The following is a 19,161-nucleotide window of genomic DNA, read 5'->3' as shown; positions in this document are numbered from 1 at the left end:
GTGAGCCACCATGTGGTTGCTGGGAATTGAACTCAGGACCGCTGGAAGAGCAGTCGGGTGCTCTTAACCGCTGAGCCATCTCTCCAGCCCATGACCAGCTTTCTTAAATAGCCCGACACCACCCGCATAGGAGATGGTGCCTCTCACAGTGGGCTGGGCTCTCCTGCATCAATCAGCAATTGACATAATCCTTCCACTGTGGTTAAGAGCACTGTTCTCCCAGAGGGCCTGATTCCTAGGGTTTGATTCCTAGCATCCACATGGCAACGCACTCTATCTGTAATTCAAGTTCTAGGGGATCAGATGCACTCTTCAGCCTCCATGGGCATTGGGTATGCCTGTGGGACACAGACATACATGCAGGCAAAACACTCACACATATAAGAAAAAAGACAATATTTTTTTAAGGTAATAACCACCAGATATGCCCAATTCGATCTGCCAATCTGATCTAAACAGTCCTTGAGTGAGATTCCCTTCACAGGTGATTCTAGTCTGTGTTGATAGTAAAACTAACCAGGACAGAGCCTTTCTGAGATAACCTGGGGAGGATGCCCCATGTCTTGGGTGAGCTCCACACACCCTGGATGCTGCCTGGCCACACACCCTGTCAAATGCTCATGTGCCCCACCTTTATGACCAATCAGAGGGTTTAGTGTTGGCCTGCTCCCAATCCACCTCCTTTGGGTTGGCAGCTCAGAGTTTTAAGAAAAGAGTAATTAGGACTGGAGAGATGACTCAGTGTTTAAGAGCACCGACTGCTCTTCCAGAGGTCCTGAGTTCAAATCCCAGCAGCCACATGGTGGCTCACAACCATCTGTAATAAGAGCTGAGGCCTTTTTCTAGTGTGTCTGAAGACAGTGTACTTATATATGATAAATAAATAAATCTGTGAAAAAGAAAGAAAAAAAGAAAATAATAAAGCAGAAAGTAGGGCTGGAGAAATGGCTCAGTGGTTAAGAGCACCGACTGCTCTTCCAGAGGTCCTGAGTTCAAGTCCCAGCAACCACATGGTGGCTCACAACCATCTGTAATGAGATCTGATGCCCTCCTCTGGTGTGTCTGAAGACAGCTACAGTGTACTTACATATAATAAATGAATAAAATCTTTAAAAAAAAAAAAGCAGAAAGTAGGTGCACATTTGTGATCCCACAGCCTGGGATGGTGGGGTGGGGCAGGAGATCAGTTGTTCAAGATCATCCTTAAGCTTGTCACAAAAGCACAACACTGGCCTAGCAGGTAAAGGTGCTTGCTGCCACGGCCAATAACTTTAGTTGAGTCCTTGGGACCTTCCTGGTGGGAGGTGAGAACATTGCCGAAGGTTGTCTTCTGTGGTTTGTGCACACCCGTCCTCACAAATAAATAAATGTAATTCTAAAAAAGAGTTTTATGGACTGGAGAGTTGGCTCAGTGGTTAAGAGTACCAGCTGCCTTTCTAGAGGTTCTGAGTTCAATTCCCAGCATCCACATGGTGGCTTACAACCATCTATGATGAGTTCTGATAGCCTCTCCTGGCATGCAGGTGTACATGTACTCATATACATTAAATAAATAAATCTTTTTTAAAAAGTATGAAAAATAAGTTTTATGAGCTGGAGAGATGGCACAGTGGTTAAGAGCACTTGCTATTCTCCCAGAGGACCCAAGTTCAGTTCCCAGCACCTACGTCAGACAGCTCACAACTACCTGTAACTCTAACCCAAAGGATCTCATGCACTTTCTAGCTTCTGCAGTCACCTGCACACATATGGCATATATACAGGTAGATTCAGAAATAAAAATAAAAATATATCTTAATTTTTTTTTTAAGACAGAGTTTCTATGTGTAGCCTTGGCTGTCCTGGAACTCACTCTGAAGACCAGGCTGGCCTCTAACTCAGCAACCTGCCTGTCTCTGCCTCCTGCTGGCCGGGTTAAGAGCATGTCCCACCACTGCCCAAATAAGCATGAATATTCCTCTGCACCTCAGGCCAGTTTAGAAGAGCCTTTGGCACCCTCCAGTAAATTTTCCACAATCATAATGGTGATTGTTGGGACCAGGTGGCTGGCTTCCCTCTAGATGACATGGTGACATCTCCCAGGCGTTCATTCATGTGACACAAGCACCTGTGGCATTTCCAAAGCACATCAATGTAAATGAACATTTGCTACAAGAGATCCAGGGGCTCGGGCTGTCCCCAGGCAGAGTTCCCTGTGTTCCTGTGCTGTAGTGAGGTTGAACTGCTTAGGGAAGATGAGATCAGTCAAGTATGAAAACAATGTATCAAGGAGAAAGACCTGGATATTACAAGACAGGACACAACAGATCTTCAAAGTGAAAGTCACCATCTGCCTTCTTTGTTCCTAGCTTGAATATTTTATTATAAAAATATTACTTCTGTGCATGCTAGTGTCTCTTGTCACCAAAACCTCACTCCAAACACTGTCCCTCATGCCTTGATGTCTTCCAGGGCCTGGGGACTCGAGACAACACTCTGATCCGTATCATGGTCTCCAGGAGCGAACTGGATATGCTTGACATCCGGGAGATCTTCCGGACCAAGTATGAGAAGTCACTCTACAGCATGATCAAGGTGAGCAGGATTGGGGGGAGAGGTGGAGGGAGCGGTGGGGATAGAGAAGAGACCTTCCACCTCCACCCAGGTCTTGGAAGCCTCTATACAGCAGCATGTGGGTCTTGGCATTCGAAGAGCTCTTACTATAGTGCCTTTTCAAAGAAGTTCAAGCATCAGGGGGAGCTGGTGACAAAGGAAGGCACGGAGTCTGGAGTGAGGGCTCAGCTGTCAAAGAGCACTGGTTGTTCTAGCAGAGGACCCAGGTTCAGTTCCCGGCACCCACATGAGGGCTCACAACTATCTGTAATTCCAGGTCTAAGAAATCTAATGCCCTCTTCCAGCCTCCTCAGGCACTGTAAACACATGGCAAGTATAAATATATGCGTGCAAACACTCATAAGGATAGATAGATGAATTGATAGGCAGCTGGACAGACAGACAGAAAGACAGACAGGCAGACAGACTGACAAAGTAAATAAAGGACGATCAGAGCTACACAGAGAACCCCTGTCTTAGAAAACCAAAATAAATAAATAAATAAATAAATAAATAAATAAATAAATAAATAAATAAATAAATAAAGGACGTGAAAAGGAAGGCATGGCTGGATCCCGCAGGTCTTGCAAATAGATTTAATGGTCAGGATGCTGTCTCTAGGGCAGTGGGTATCCACAGTCTGCAGAGATGTTCATCGAAGAACACAAATGAGTGTTAGAGAACCCCAGAGCCTGTCTCAGAGGTGGCCATCCCATGAGGCCTTGCCAAGAGACATCAGATATAATTGTTTTATAAGCTAAAGGGGAAAAATCTAGTTTGTACTCACGGATGGTATTCAAAGAGGATTTTTTTCTATGGGTGTCATGCACTGAGCCTTCCGTGGGGAAAAATCTAGAACAAGCAAAGATGCAGCTGCACGGGGTCTTTACCTGGGAACTTCTCATGGCCGTTGTATTTCGAGGTCTATTCCAAAGCCTCAAGGGATAAGCCATCTCTATTAACACCCAGCTTGATCAAATACGTGTTTGATTTTGAGCATTTTCCCGTGGGTCCGTTCGTGGAACTGTACTTCCGGGAAATGGTTCCCTTGGACGTGCTTGCTGTACCTGGGAGAGTGGGATGTCGGGGCCATGGGAAAATGTCAAGCATCTCAGAATTCCATGCCCAACGAAGTCAGCACGACAGCAATTGTCATTGGGGATTATTTCTCCACAGGAAAGGTGGCAATCAACACATACCAGAGATTTGTTCCTTCCTGTCTTTCCCAGAGAGCTGGTTGCTGGATCGCAACCAGCAATGCACTGTTGGGGGCCTGAGCCACTGCAGTCAGTAGAAGAGGGGGTGGGGCTGGTGTAAGAGCTCTGCCTCCCCTTCTTATCCAAGAAGAGCCATGGCTATGGCTGAGGTCCTCTTTTCTCCTCTCTTTCCCTAGAATGATACCTCTGGTGAATACAAGAAGGCTTTGCTGAAGCTATGTGGAGGGGACGATGAGTAAGTGGCTTCCGGGCCCCAGGATGGAAAGACGGCCTGACTCTTCTGGTGTCTGTCCCAGTGGACGAGTGGATTGCATGAGCCTGGGTCTCCTTCGAGGCTGGAATGCCGGATGGGGGGAAGCGGCCCTCGGTATTCCAATCTCTGCTCTCGGGGACTGTGTGTCTGAGCAAGTGTGGCTACTGTGTGTGGAACTCTTTACTCTGTGAACTTGGAAGTTGGACTAGGGACTAGAGTTCAGGGTACTTAAGCTGGGCATGGTGGCACACACCAGAGCCAAGCAGATTTCTGTGAGTCCAGACTGGTCCACCTAACAAATCCCAGACTAGCCAGAACTGAGTCGTGAGACCCTGTCTCAAAAATTGAAAGGGGAAGGAGCCAGGAGAAGTCTGGAAAACTTATCTCTAAGAAAGCCTAAGGATGAGAATTGGCCCACTCCTCCCCGTGACTGCCATGCCGTTCTGTGGAGAGCTTGGGAAAGAAAGGAGGTGGCAGGTGAGATACAGGGACCCTTCCGGGAATATTAAACTAGGTGACTATGCCATGACACAGCCAAATTTATACAGAGGACATTGCAGGTTCTTAGACTCCCTTCTCCAGGGCTCAAAGGCCAGTTAAAGAAGGGACAAAAGAGCTTCCCATTGACTACGCTTACTGCCAGAGGCCAGAAATCTCACCACACACACTGGCCTCTCACATGTCCAGGTGGCCTTGCAAAAAGTGGTAAAAGAATGAAGCAGCCATATCCCGCCCTTGTCTTATTTGAAACGGGATTTGGACAGGAGTCACCCATGCTGTAAGGAACAAAGGAGAGGTTGAGGGACTGTCTTTCTTGGTCCTGGACCAACAAGGCTGCTAGGGAAAGCCCTGCATAGATTGGAGGGAGCTTAACAGAAGACAAGAATCATAGCACTAGGAGCTGGAGAGATGGCTCAGAGGTTAAGAGCACTGACTGCTCTTCCAGAGGTCCTGAGTTCAAATCCCAACAACCACATGGTGGCTCACAACCATCTGTAATGGGATCCAATGCTTCTGGTGTGTCTGAGGACAGCGACAGTGTACTCATAAATAAATAAATCCTTTAAAAAAAAAAAAAGAATCATAGCAGTAGAAGGTCCTCAGACAAACTCATGGTACAGAAGAAACAAAGCCAGACAGGTGTGTGGTGGTGGTGGGGTATGTGTTACGGTACACGAATTGGGGTGCACATTGTTGCCTTACCAAGTGTTCCTGTTTGTCTTTATGTTAGAATGTGTGTTGATGTCTCACCCTGTTTGGAGTGTGTGTGTGTGTGTGTGTGTGTGTGTGTGTGTGTGTGTGTGTGTGTGGTGTGTGTGTGTTGGCTACTGTATGTGTGTATTCAGCATAAGAGTGTGCTCAAGCGTGGGGTGTAGCCCATGATGACATTCCCTTCCCTCCCGTCCTTTCCCGAACCCCTCCGTTCCAGTGCCGCTGGCCAGTTCTTCCCGGAGGCAGCACAGGTGGCCTATCAGATGTGGGAACTTAGTGCAGTGTCCCGAGTCGAGGTCAGACCCTCCCCACTTCCTGCTTGACCTCCTAATCACTGGCTTCCCCTTCTGCTTGCATCTTTCCGCTGTGCTGGTTGGCCCCCAGCTGCCCTCTGGTGGCCAACTGGAGCTGAGGCGTCTTACATCTGAAGCTTCCACATCCCTGCACTGGTTCTAACAGCCCAGGGAGTGTTCTGCCTGCTCTCTACTAACAAGGCTTCCTCCAGTGAGCCCTGACTGGTTCCATGAGGACCTCTGCATCCTGGGCCTGGCAGCTGGGCTTTGCACACTGAGAGCAGAGAGGGCACCCCTGCTACTGTTTACTGCGTTACTGCAGGATTCAGGGGTTTATTCCTGAGCACTGTCATGCCTGGGGAGTCCACACAGGACAGGACCAAAGGTTTCACAGAGGCTCCTGGCAAACTACTCTAGATACTGCTGGGTCCTCACCTTCCCCCTCGGCCTCTATGCCTGAACCTTTCAAATGAGGCGGTTAGACGTGGCAGTCCTGGTTGGTCTAAGGCTCTTGAGCTCTGAAGTTCTATTCTACCCTAAATTCGAAGGCAAAGGCTGGCACTGCGGGAGGTCTCAGGTTATATGAGGAATGAGCTGGGCTTGGCCAATGGAAGCGCCTCCCACAGTGTTGAGTAAAACCCAGTTCCACCAGCCTTTCCGATAAGTGAGGATAAATGGGCTTGTCGCCACGTCTGTGCTCCACGAGGTGCCTGCCCTCTTACACAGAGAGCCCAGGGAGCTGGCCAAAAGTTCAGTGCCTTTGGCAAGCCATGGCCTCTTAAATTTGGTGACCTTTAACTTAAGTGGGGGCTGGCATTACGTTCATTTTTATGAACGATCATCTGTTAATGACATAGGATAATTTTTTTTCTAACTTGTGGTAGTATATAAAGTATAAAATTATTTTTATTGCAAAGCTAGGGAGATAGCTCAATAGCTTTTGATTTAATTGCCAACGCTGGCGGGGGGGGGGATTCACCTATTTCTTAAATTGATAAGTATTTCTTAAATGTCTGTTATATGTCAGGGACCTGTTAGCACAAGAGGATATATAAATATATACAGAAGGTTAGGCACGGTGGTGCCTGGTTTTAAACCCAGCACTCAGGAGGCAGAGGCAGACAGAGCTCAATAAGTTCGAGCCCAGCTGGTTAAGGGCACTGACTGCTCTTCCAGAGGTCCTGAGTTCAATTCCCAGCAACCACATACATGGTGGCTCACAACCATCTGTAGTGGGATCCTTGTGCCCTCTTCTGGTATACAGGCATATATTCAGGCAGGACACCATGCATATATAATAAACAAATAAATCTTTAAGAAATTATTGCCTTTTATGAGTATTTAAATGCACTTCAAAATAGATCTATCAGAAGGTGTTGCTCAGAATGGCAAGCATCCCTCTCCTGACTACTCTAAAGAAAGTTGTTTAAGCAAAGGTTGGTCATGATGACGGCCTTTCATCCCAGCATTCAAGGAGGCAGAGGCAGGCAGATCTCTGGGCTTGAGGCTACCCTGGTCCACATAGTGAGTCCCAGGCCAGATAGAGTGACACGGTGAGACCCCTCTCTCCAAACAGAATAAAATAACTGCAAAACCCCAAATTCACTTAAGCAAAATTAAAAAGAAATGGCAGATATGGAGAGAGCAGCATGGACGTCATTGGGTCAGGACTGAAAAACCACTTCTGCTTCTGAGTCTTTTGGCCTCCTTACAGGGAGCCATGGCTACACCAGGCATCGGGGCCCTGGGGCAGGGTGGGTGGGGCTGAGAGGCCCCAGGGGAATGTTCAGCCTTAGGAGCTGGGACAGAGCCAAGTCTGATTGCAGAGGCTGTCCCTTCCCTGTCCAGCACTCACCTGTCCCCAGGCCTGAGACTCTCTGCTCTCTCAGCCCTGGGTGGGCTTTGTCTGCTGTGCCTCCTTCCCCAGGCTGCTTGGGACTCAGTCTGGAAAGCCCTTGGCACTCTGCATGCTCCTGTCTGGACCTGGCTCCCCACGGGTCTCCATTCACCTGCTGAGCCTCTTCCTCCCTCTCACAGCTGAAGGGTACCGTGCGTGCGGCCAACGATTTCAACCCCGATGCTGATGCCAAGGCCCTGCGGAAAGCCATGAAGGGAATTGGTAAGAGTGACAAGAATCAGAAAAGGCCTCTTGGCTGCAGCCAGGCAGGTTTGGCAGTAAGGGGCTGAGTAAGAGGGTCTGGGCTGGGGGGTGGGGGGGGGTGAAGCCTCCAACTAGGCTCTGTGGGATAAGGGGACTCTGTGGGAGCTTCCTCTATCTCAGGTGGGAGGGGAGGCTAGAGGAGGGTCTGGAGTGAGTTTGAAAGGAGTCTTTCCTGAACACTAAGGTGTTTATCCCCCAGCCTCTGAGCAGGACCCTGGTGTAGACGAAAGTACTAGTCATCAAGTCTTGGGTGTTGACTCAGTGTGACTCTGGACAAGTTCCAGTGTGTAAAATAGGGTCCATCGAGGACCCAAGAGCCCCCTGCTGGGGTGACACCACCCCGATGGTTGGGTCCTCCAGGTGGAGTTTGCTGACAATGGAAAGAACCACCATATGATGGTCAGCTACCTGCACCCAACTGAGCCTGTGCTTGGAACACCCTTGCTGGGAAAGAGAATGGGGGTTTGGGTTCTGTTGTCTTTCTTCCTCCCATAAACCCAGCCACAACTCCCAAGGGGTCTTGCTCCTTCTGGGTCTCAGTGAGTTCTCTTCGAGAGAATAATACCTACCTAGCATCTCTATAACTAACTGTGAGACTACAGGGACAAATGCTTTGAGAATTGGATCCCATCAGGCCTTAGTGACACGCACCACTGTTCCTAGCACTGTGGGAGCAGAGGCAGAGGCAGAGGCAGGCAGATCTCTGGTTAGAAGCCAGGTCTACAGAGCGAGTTCCAGGGCAGCCAGGGATACACGAGAGACCCTGTCTCAGAAAAGAGAGAGAGAGGGAAAAAAAGGAAAAGGAAAGAAAGAAAAATTAGATCGTGTGTCAGACCTGAGGTTGGTGGCACTCACCTGACAGGCAGGGGGTGCTGCCCCAAGGCCCTCAGCCAACCTGCTATGCCTAGAGAGACCTGTAAGCCACTGACAGGGAGTTGAAGACAAAGGAAATACAGACACCAGTTGTGCTCAGTTGGAAGGATCCCTTAATAGTTACTCAATCTCACTGGTATTGGAGATGTGGAAACCGAGTCCCAAAAAGCAAAAGAAACCTTCCCTAGGTGGGCAGCCATTGCCAGAGCCAAGACTAGAACTCAGGGTCCCTGATACCCAACCCATTGCTTGCCACCTCAGCTGCCAACCTGGAGCTCACCACCCAGTGCCTGCCACCCTCCCAGTTGTACTTTTATCCCATCCAATCAATGGCGTGACCAAAGAAAGCAAGTAACCCCAGGCACAATGCCCACCGGGGTCAGGAGCACATGGCCTCCAACCAAGGCCTTTATCCTGACGAGGGTTGATGGGAGCTATGGGGGGAGGGGAGGAAGCTGAGCCCCAGAACCTCCTTCAAGGCATGTGGCTTTTGCTGACCCAGGAACCGACGAAGCCACCATCATCGACATCATCACACAGCGCAGCAACGCCCAGCGGCAGCAGATCCGGCAGACCTTCAAATCTCACTTTGGCCGGGTAAGGGTCCTCCCTCCCTAGTCTGGGTCTCACGTGGTCACACTTCCCTAGTGAAGCCCAGCCCGTCACTGCCAGCTCTATATGATTGGGCACCAGGGGCGTCGTGGTAATGAGACTCCCCCACACGCCTGGTTGTAGCATCTTGGAATGTTCTAGCCTTGGCTTACTCAAGTTCTGTGTAGATGTGAGACTGGCATGACCTTGACTCTGCCCTTGCAGGATTTAATGGCCGACCTGAAGTCCGAGATCTCAGGAGACCTGGCAAGGCTGATCCTGGGGCTCATGATGCCACCTGCCCATTACGATGCTAAGCAGCTGAAGAAAGCTATGGAGGTACCGTGCACATACGAGAGGACGGGATGGGGGGATACTGGTACTCGGGGTCAGAACTGGAGCTGACATGTCCTCTGTGTGGACTCCCCAGGGAGCCGGCACAGATGAAAAGGCTCTTATAGAAATCCTGGCCACCCGGACCAATGCTGAAATCCGAGCCATCAATGAGGCCTACAAGGAGGGTGAGTGTGGGAGAGTGGCCGGGCCTTATTTTATGTCTTATAATTCGTGTGTGCATGCACGTGCGTGTAGGTCAAAGGACAACTTGTGGGAGTCAGCTCCTTCTACCACACATGGGTTCCAGGAGTCGAACCAACGTCATCAAGGTTTGGCAGTGAGCACCCTTCCCTGTTGGGCTATCTCATTGGCCCCACTTTGCTTTTTAAGACAGGGTCTCTTGCTAGCCTAGGGGTTGCCAGTGTGGTAAGGCTGGCTGGCCACCAAGCCCCAGTGATTTCTTCTCCACTCATCAGCAGCTCTAGGATTGCAGATGTACACCATCATACCTGTCCATCTTGCTTTGGTTTGAGTTTTAGTTTTTGGTTGTTTTTATTGTTTTGTTTCCCCGGTTTGTTTTGTTTTGAGACAGTGTTTCTCTTTGTAGACCAGGCTGGCCTCAAATCTGGAGATCCACCTGCCTCTGCCTCCCAAGCACTGAGACTAAAGGTGTGCCCTGCCATGCCTGTTCCTGTTGTGTTTTCATGATGTATGTCTGAGGATCCACCTCAGGTCTGAATGCTGGTGTGGCAAGCACTTACTGACTGAGCTGTCTCCCGGCCCTTTCATGAGGCCTTAACAAGCCCCTAGTGTACCCAGCCCAGAATCTAGGGAAAGTTGACTGCCCCAAGAGAACAAAGTTTTGGTGGTAGAAGACAATTTAGATAGAATTTGGGCAGAAGAGAGAGCATTTAGCCTGCTGATGAGAGGGAGGGTGGCTTCATGGGGCCAGGGCCTGAACAGTTGCACAGATCCTCCCTCAGAAGGGCCTCCCTGCCTACTTATGCCCTACACTAGTGTTCTCTTGAACCTCTTAAGCTTTAATCAAGCAGTCCTGTGTTTTCGTTCTGAAGCACCATGGTTTCTGGTCAGATCTGGGGACAGTTTCCCTCTTGCAGAGCTCTGAGACAACAGGCATTTTAAGTGGGTGAGGGGGAGTAGTAAGGTCCCAGATATATTTTGGGGTCCAGTGACTGCTGTGAAGGACAGATGGATGGGAGAGAGAAGGAAGGCAGGGAGGTTCTGTTGGAAGATGTTGAGGGCTGGGGCTGTAACTCTAGATCCCTGTCTAGCATGCACAAGATCCTGGCTTCAGTCCTCAACAGGGCAACAAAACAAATGGGTGATTAATGGGAGACGGAGATGGGGAGCTGATGCAGGGGTCTGGAGGTGCAGGGGAGGGAGTTGGTACCAGTATCAGATGCCTCCTGAGATCAGCAGAAAGATAGCCGGATGCCCTCAAGAACTGACTGCAAGGGGCTGGAGAGATAGCTTAGCGGTTAAGAGCACTGACTGCTCTTCCAGAGGTCCTGAGTTCAATTCCCAGCAACCACATGGTGGCTCACAACCATCTGTAATGGGATCCAACACCCTCTTCTGGTGTGTCTGAAGATAGCAACAGTGTATTCACATACACGAAGTAAATAAATAAAATCTTAAAAAAAAAAAAAAAAAGAACTGACTGCAAACTCCTTCATCCCCACCTCTCCTGGAGATGTGGCCTTGGCGCCGGTGTGAATCTCACTCTCACTTCCTCCCAGCCTGCAAGCTACTCATTCTTCTTCCTTTCAGATTATCACAAGTCCCTGGAGGATGCCCTGAGCTCGGACACATCTGGCCACTTCAAAAGGATCCTCATTTCTCTGGCCACAGTGAGTGGGTTCATCGTGCTATGGCCCAGATCATTCAACCACATAATACGAGAGGACTCCCTCCCCCATTCATTTACCTCCTCCAGTCTAACCTCAAATCTCAGTTGTTACTTTTTTGTTGTTGTTCTTTTGTTTTGTTTTGTTTTGTTTTGTTTTGTTTTGTTTTGTTTGAGACAGGGTTTCTCTGTGTATCCCTGACTGTCCTGGAACTCACACTGTAGACCAGGCTATCCTTGAAATCACAGAGATCCTCTTGCCTCTGCCAGCCTGTTGTTCCTCTTTCAAAGTTGGCTTGCTGCCATTTGGTTGGCCAGTATTGTGACATTTTAGGTCTCCTTCATATAGGACAAAGCCACACGACTGACCCTGTCCTATGTGGTTACTGAGTTCCTGTAACCCAGGGGGCCAGATGGCCTTCCCCAGAATTTTTTTCTGTGTTGCAAAAGATGAAAGGGGTGCAGGAAGGTGACTCACCAAGACCCACGGGTGACAGAAGGGTACACATGGGGGAATGTGTGGAGACTGACTTCTCCATGTTCTTCTGACAGGGGAATCGAGAGGAAGGAGGAGAAAACCGGGACCAGGCTCAGGAAGATGCTCAGGTGAGACTCCTGCCCATTTGTACTGGCACTGGCTGTCGGGTGGGGCAGCCTCCTGTCTGGGATGTGGCTAGTTTGAGTGACAGACGCTTAAATCAGCCTCCTCTATCTCCACTCACAGAAGCAAACTGAGTCCTCACGGGTTTTCAGAATATGTTGGGCGAGTAGACCTCACTGGCACATCCCTTTGGATAGTGGGATTCTCCGAACTATAAGCCCATCACAGACCCCCCACACCCCAGGTCAAACTCAAAGCCTAGAATGAGAAATGGAAGTCAGAGAGGGTGACTGATTTCTAAATCACACAGCACATCTTGCCCATGGAGAGGGGAAAAGGCCTGAGAACTAAATGTCTGGGGTTTGTATCTGAAAAGAAAAAAAAAACAAAAACAAAAACGAGACCAAAGAGAGTTAAGTGGAGTGGCCTGGCCAAGTTTAGCAAGCCCCCAAAGGCTGGTGCTGTCGCTAATGTTGATATGTCCCAGGTATCCTGTGCCCAGTGTTGACTAGATACTGCTGATTAGTGACAGGGATCACCAGGGCTCCTGGCTGCCCTGCTTCCTCCCTGCTTCTTACGTTTCTCTGAAGCTGCACTTCGAGGCTGGACAACAACCTCGATTTTGTTTTCCCTGCACTACACTGAGGTCTTCACTACTGTCACCGTGGACCTGAGCCAGGTCTCCTTCTGATGCAAGAGCTCCCCCTGCTGGAGATGAGCGTAGATGCACCCAGCACTAACAAATTCAGACTCGGGGTTGGGGGGGGTCCCAGCTGCTGAACCCCAGGTTTACCAGCAGACATGGCTGAAACACCAGTGTCTAAGCTCAGCAGTGCCTAGGGTACCCTGGCAAAACTGAAATTGGAAAGTTAGGCATGCCCCAGCATTTGGGGATACTGAAGCCAGAAGATCAGGAGCCTAGCCTCGACTCCCTGAGACCCTGTCTCCAAAAGAACAAGAAGAAAAAGACAGCTCCCAAACCCTATTAACAGAGTTTAGAATGTTGCTCTGTGTCCAGCCAGTATTAATGCTATTCTATGTACCATATTGTTTTTCCTGGGGGGAAGAGAGATGCCTTGACCCACTCACAGGGAGAGTTTGTGATTGGCACTCAGTTCTGCCTGACTCTAGTCTGGCTTATGCACTACCTCTAGGACCCAGCATCATCATCGTCTCCCATACAGCTCCTTGCTTAAGAAACTGTGGTCCCATTGCCTAATCTTGTTCTGAAATACATTGTCAGAAGCTTCAGGGTCCCAGTTAACAGGGTATTTTCAACTCTCTCTGAGTTCATTTATGGGAGCTAGCCATGAAGTAACCCCACTGTCATTTACTGAGCCCACATTTCATACACACACACACACACACACACACACACACGCACACACACACACACACGGTGTTTATTTAGTATTCCTGAGCAGCACCATGGTGCAGTAGAAGGCTGATGATCTTAAGATCTACCAGCACCCATCCTGAACCCTGATACCGTCTCTAGAGAATGCTGCTGCTGCTGCCTGGTACCTAGTCTTCCTTGGATGCTCGTGGAGCAGTGGCGGTCCTGGCCCAGCAACTGCTTTGCAAGGGAAGGAGAGAGAGAGAACCAGGGTGGAGGGACTGGAGGGACCATAGCCCTGCACTGACAGAGACTCAGTAGCAGATCCTGATACAGCTGGTTTTCTGGCAACTATCAAGTTTTTGTCTCAAAAGTAACATGTATTCTTTCATGGAAACTTTAGGAAATAGAGAGTTAAAAAAAATCTACCCTTGGTAGTAATCACCTAATATTTGTATATATTCAAATTGAGATATATATATAGTTTGGTGTGTATATATGAATGTGAATATAGGTAGGTAGACAGAAAGACAGACAGTTTATAGCAGTCAAAAACTAAACTTGGCAAAGTAAACCATGCCTGTGATCCCAGCAGAGGCAGAGAAGCAAAAGATTCCATGCAAGTTCAAGGTCAACCTAGTTTGCATAGTGAGTTTCAGGGCTCTGTCAAAGGCTCTACTGAAAGAAAAGAAGAGGGAGGGAGGGGTGATAGGTGAGGGTCAGAGGGAACTGTCAGGAGTCAGTTCTATCCTTCCACCTTAGTAAGGCAGGGTCTCTCCTGTTTCTGACTCAGCGCTGCAACTGGGCTTGCAAGCTTTCTCCAGCTCTCACTGCGGTAGGAATGCTGGGGTTACACAGGTGTGCATTGCTGTGGTAGAAATGCTGGGGTTACACAGGTGTGCACTGCTGTGGTAGAAATGCTGGGGTTACACAGGTCTGCACCACTGCCTGAGCTCTGGGGATCAAACTCAGCAGGTTTTATGGCAAGTGCTTTTTGCCAACTGAGCTATCTCCCCAGCCCGCATTAACCACTCTTCAGTATACACTTTAACGGCACCGTATACCTCCACATTGCACAGCCATCACTACCCAACCCCCCCAGACAGAACTGAAACCCTGAGCCCGTGAATTAGTGACTCTCATTTCCTCTCCCTCTAACCCATAACAGGCACTAGCCTGCTTTCTGTCTCTGAAGTTGCCCCCTCTGTAAACATCTCGTTAGGGGCTTGTCTGCTTATAGCTGACTTACTTCACTTAGCACAACGCTGCCATGATTCAACTAGGTGGTTGAGATCATTTAAAGCCTGGACCCGTAAGCATTGTAACAGGGATCATTGTTATTTGACATTTAAATAAAAATGAAATAAAGTATTTCTACAATGGCGACTATGACTGTAAAGCTCCAGGGTGGGTAAAGGAGCTGTCTAGCTCTGGCCTCAGGCTCACGCTCTTCGGAGGTAGGCACTGGAGAGCCACATTGCCTGTTTATGAACCTCCTGGTGACTAGGAGATAAAGGAAGCAGTGCTATATACAACACATGTGCCCATGTGTACTTACATAAATTATATAGACAGGCTTGATTTTATGATTCAGGGTCTTTCCCACCATCCCAGTATTGGTCAATTTTTTTTAATGTGTGTGATTCTGTGCACATGAGTGCAGTACCGGCAGAAGCCAGAAGAGGGCATCTCATCCCTGGAGCTGGAATAATGGGCAATTGTGAGCCTTCTGGGTGCTGAGAGCCACACTCCAGTCCACTGACAGAGCAGTGCCTACTTTTGTCTACTGAACCATCTTTCCAACACCCTCGATCTTTTCTAAAGCTTCGTAGGACCTTGGGCATAGTGGCACGTTCTGTAATCTCAGAACTCAAAAGGCTGAGGCAAGAGGATTGCTGTGCATTTAAGGCCTACCTGGTCTGCTACTTGGTGAAGCCTTGTCTCCAAAGAGAAAAGGAAGCCAGGTGTGGTGGTGTACACCTGTAATCCCAGCACTTGGGAGGCGGAGGCAGACAGGTCTCTGAGTTTAAGGCCAGCCTGGTCTGTATAGTGAGTTCCAGGACAGCCAGGATGACCATAGTGAGACCCTGTCTCAAAAAATAAATACAGGGTTGGGAATTTAGCTCAGTGGTAGAGCGCTTGCCTAGCAAGCACAAGGCCCTGGGTTCAGTCCCCAGCTCCGAAAAAAAGAAAAAAGAAAAAAAATAAATACATACATACATACATGCATACACACATATACTCTAGGATCTTGGTCTATGCAGGGGAATATAATGTCTGGCGGGCTGCTGGGGGGGAAACTGAGGTACACATGGACTAGCTGAATTTATTCCCAGACATTTTGGGTCAGAGCAACTGGCTCACAAAAGTCCTGGAAACAGGGGTTGGGGATTTAGCTCAGTGGTAGAGCACTTGCCTAGCAAGTGCAAGGCCCTGGGTTCGGTCCCCAGCTCCGAAAAAAAAAGAAAAAAAAAAAAAAAAAAAAAAAAAAAAGTCCTGGCAACAGTGTTCACTGCCCTGGCTGTTTTTTTTTTTTTTTTTTTTTTTTTTTTTTTTTTTTTTTTTTCTTTTTCTTTTTTTTTTTTTGGAGTGGGGACTGTGCCCTGACTGTTCTTAAAGAGAATGCTTACAGTCCCACCTCTGCTGTGTGCCTGTAACTGCCCACCCCACCCGCCCCCACCCCACCCACCCCCCTGCCCCCACCCCACCCACCCACCCACCCCCCGCCCCCGGCCAGGCCTCAGCTGTCCTTTTCTGTCTGTGACCTGAGGAGCTGAAGAGACAGAGTCCTGCTGACTCTTTACAGAGAATCCATGTCTGTCCCTGTCCCCTTACTGCAAGTCCATAGGCTAGTGTGGGAAGCAGGGGGGCGGCTTTCCTTCTTCCAAATGTCAGACAAAACAGGGCCTGCAGGCTACCCTCGGTTACTGAGTATGAAGGGTGTTGTCATTACCTCTCTGGGGAAAGCCACATTTTAAAATAAATTATTTTCAGGCCTATCTTCCACTCTGAATTCTAGCCCAGAGGTTAGAAAAAGGTGATATCCCTCCCAGTCCTTCATTGTGACCCTGGGGTCTCTTGGGACCTCTGCTGATCTGAGCCAGACCTTGGGGCTCCAGGGTCCTCTGGCCAATCACTCTGGGCTCTGACTCTTGCCTCCCCTTCTCTCCCTCCTCTGTCCCCTCCCCGCTCTCAGGTGGCTGCTGAGATCTTGGTGAGTGTTCTGTTCTTCACAGGGAAGTAACAGCTTCTGAGTCAAGTCTTGCTGTGCTTGGGCCGGGCTGAGTGGGGCAGGATTGGGCAGTGATTGGGGGCTTCCTCACAGCTTCTCTCTCTCCCCTTCAGGGCCTTTTAAGGACCGTGTTAGTTAAAGGGGGGATGGGCAGATGTGGTAGTGCATGATTATAACCCCAGCACTTGGCAAGTAGAGGCAGGAAGATCAGGAGTTCAAGGTCATCCTCGGCATTCATAGGGAGTTTGAGGCCAGCCTGAACAACATGAGAGAGACTCTGTCTCAGAAGGGGCAGGCAGGGGCAAATAAGTGTTTCCTAAGCTTTAGCCATTCATCCCCTCTACCCCGATTTATGCTATATAATTACCAGCTACGGTTGCTGCCTTTAAAGCGACTCATTTTAACTTTATTTTTAAACCCAAAGTGAGCTTCTTAGAGAGAATTTAAATAGGATCATAGCTGGCTAGGAGATCATTTGGAAACCTTTAGGCGGTAGAGTAAATGTGTTTGCCCTTGAAACCGGAGAAAACTGGCTTGGATGTTTTTGCTTGTTCACACACATGTCCATACTCCCCAGAGGGATTCTCTGCTGAGCTCCAGTACTGTCCCTGGGTCCCAAGGGAAAAGGGATGACCACTGTGCTCTAGGGCTGAGGGGAGAAGGATCAACCTCAGTCCCCTTGGGTGGCTGACCTCACCCCAACCTGGCTGTGTGAGCCTCGGCAGAGACAATAAGTACTAACTATGGCCATCTTGTGTCTCCCCCTAAACCCTACCCTAACTGGGCTCTGCAGGAAATAGCAGACACACCCAGTGGAGACAAAACCTCCTTGGAGACTCGATTCATGACCGTCCTGTGCACCCGTAGCTATCCCCACCTGCGCAGAGGTGAGCCTGCTGAACCCCCTACCCCTTCTAGTATGGCAGTGGGAGCCCCAAATATGACCCGAGCCTCTCAACCTTCCATGAAAAGCAGATCAGTCAAGTGTGTAATTCCTTCTCTTCACTCCAGTGGGAGAGTGTTAGGGGACTCCAGAGCTCTGGCCTGTCCTCAGCCAACTCTCTTCCCTTCCTTACCAAAGCAGATGGCACACCTAGCTAGGATAAGGAATGACTAGCCAATGTCACCTCATAAGCATGCAGTGTTAAGGATTCTTAGGCGTGCTGTCATGACCCTTTAGAACAAAGCAGGTGGGTGAGGTGGTGCAGGGCAGGCTACCACAGCGGTGTGCAGTGCCAATCCTGAAGTCCCCTCCCTCTGAGACTTTGTAGTCTCATGTGTACCTGCTCAGTACTTTTCAATATTTGGATGCTAAACACTGGATTGTCTAGATTCCAGTCCCTTACCTATCAGCTGTGTGGCTGAGCGGGTGACTGACTCTCTGCCCCATCCCCTTATCTAAGGATTGGAAGTTTAGTTGTACCTCACATGGTTGCTGGGATACAAAACCCACAATAAACATAAAGTATTCAGTCTGTGCAGAGCATACGGAGCCTCCTAGGAGTCACTTTGATGTCGTATAGTAAGCTGCATCCCAGTCTGTCAGGGAATAAGAGGGAACCCAGACAGCAAGGCCTCCCTGGGTGATCTGAGCATTTCCTTTTATACGTCAGCCTGGGGTAATAGAACTTGCCAAGGGCTGGGGTGACTGGCCAGACCTGGAGGCACTGGTGTGGCCTACTTGGCTCCAAGTCTTATGGCAGCCCTAAGGTCAGAACCTGCCTGTCACCTGAGCCTTACCCAGTGCCCAGCATGTACTGTGGCTGGTTCATGGGGTAGGTCAGGTGACCACCCCCCTCCCCCACAACTGTAGTTCACCTCTCCCTCAATTCTCTTGGCCAGTCTTCCAGGAGTTCATCAAGAAAACCAACTATGACATAGAGCATGTCATCAAGAAGGAGATGTCTGGGGACGTCAAGGACGCATTTGTGGCCATCGGTAATTGGCAGGCACCAGGGGTAGGGGCTGGGGCACTGCCGGGAATGTGGGCAGGTTCACTAAAGGAATGTGGCTTTAGCAGCACCGTCTGCTGCTGTCACTGGGAACTAAATGCTACCTCAGATCGCCTCCCCTGCCAAGGTGTGATTGTGGGGAACAGCCTGAGGACACCTTCAAGGCTATGGAGCCAAGGTGGGAACCCCAGGGATAGGACCAGGACACAGAGAAGGGCAGTGCTCTGCAGTGTGCTTGCATACATATATACCACACATGAGACACACTGTATATGCACACACATGGGACATGTATACCTAGCATGCAAGACGAGTTCATTCCCAGGGTTCACCCTGCATGTATGCACCAGACATAGCTTCATCATGTTCTCCCATACCACAGCCGGTCGCTGAGCTACCTCCTTAGATCTCTTTATTTTTAATTATTTTGTTACATTGTATTATTTATGTTGTGCATGTACACATAAATACATGTGTGCAGGCATGTGCATACCATATCACGCACGTAGAAGTCAGAAGAAAACTTTAGAGAGTTGGTTCTCTCCACTGCGTGGATCTTGGGAATTGAACTCAGGTCCTTAGGTCAACTACCTTAGCCTGCTAAGCTACCTCACCACCTGGAGGTCTTGATTTTGGAAAGATCTC

At 49.2% G+C, this 19,161-nt stretch overlaps 1 protein-coding gene across 6 annotated transcripts in view; it reads left to right on the top strand.

The window, feature by feature from the left end:
• The window catches only part of Anxa6 (annexin A6), a 55,110-nt gene that overhangs the window by 29,934 nt on the left and 6,015 nt on the right, over positions 1-19,161 (top strand). For 3 of the 6 annotated variants that reach the window (NM_024156.2, XM_087574574.1, XM_087574573.1), the window contains 12 exon segments: positions 2,452-2,574; positions 3,986-4,044; positions 5,492-5,570; positions 7,605-7,686; positions 9,104-9,198; positions 9,418-9,531; positions 9,623-9,713; positions 11,320-11,399; positions 11,948-12,001; positions 16,529-16,546; positions 17,358-17,451; positions 18,407-18,502. In NM_024156.2, the coding sequence (NP_077070.2) occupies positions 2,452-2,574; positions 3,986-4,044; positions 5,492-5,570; positions 7,605-7,686; positions 9,104-9,198; positions 9,418-9,531; positions 9,623-9,713; positions 11,320-11,399; positions 11,948-12,001; positions 16,529-16,546; positions 17,358-17,451; positions 18,407-18,502 (985 nt within the window). 6 annotated transcript variants of the gene reach the window in all.

The sequence above is a fragment of the Rattus norvegicus genome, chromosome 10 (assembly GCF_021556685.1).
Source record: "Rattus norvegicus strain SHRSP/BbbUtx chromosome 10, alternate assembly SHRSP_T2T, whole genome shotgun sequence".
NCBI lineage: Eukaryota > Metazoa > Chordata > Mammalia > Rodentia > Muridae > Rattus > Rattus norvegicus.
The sequence above is the reverse complement of the archived record's forward strand: the minus strand, read 5'-3'. Positions and strand labels throughout refer to the sequence as shown.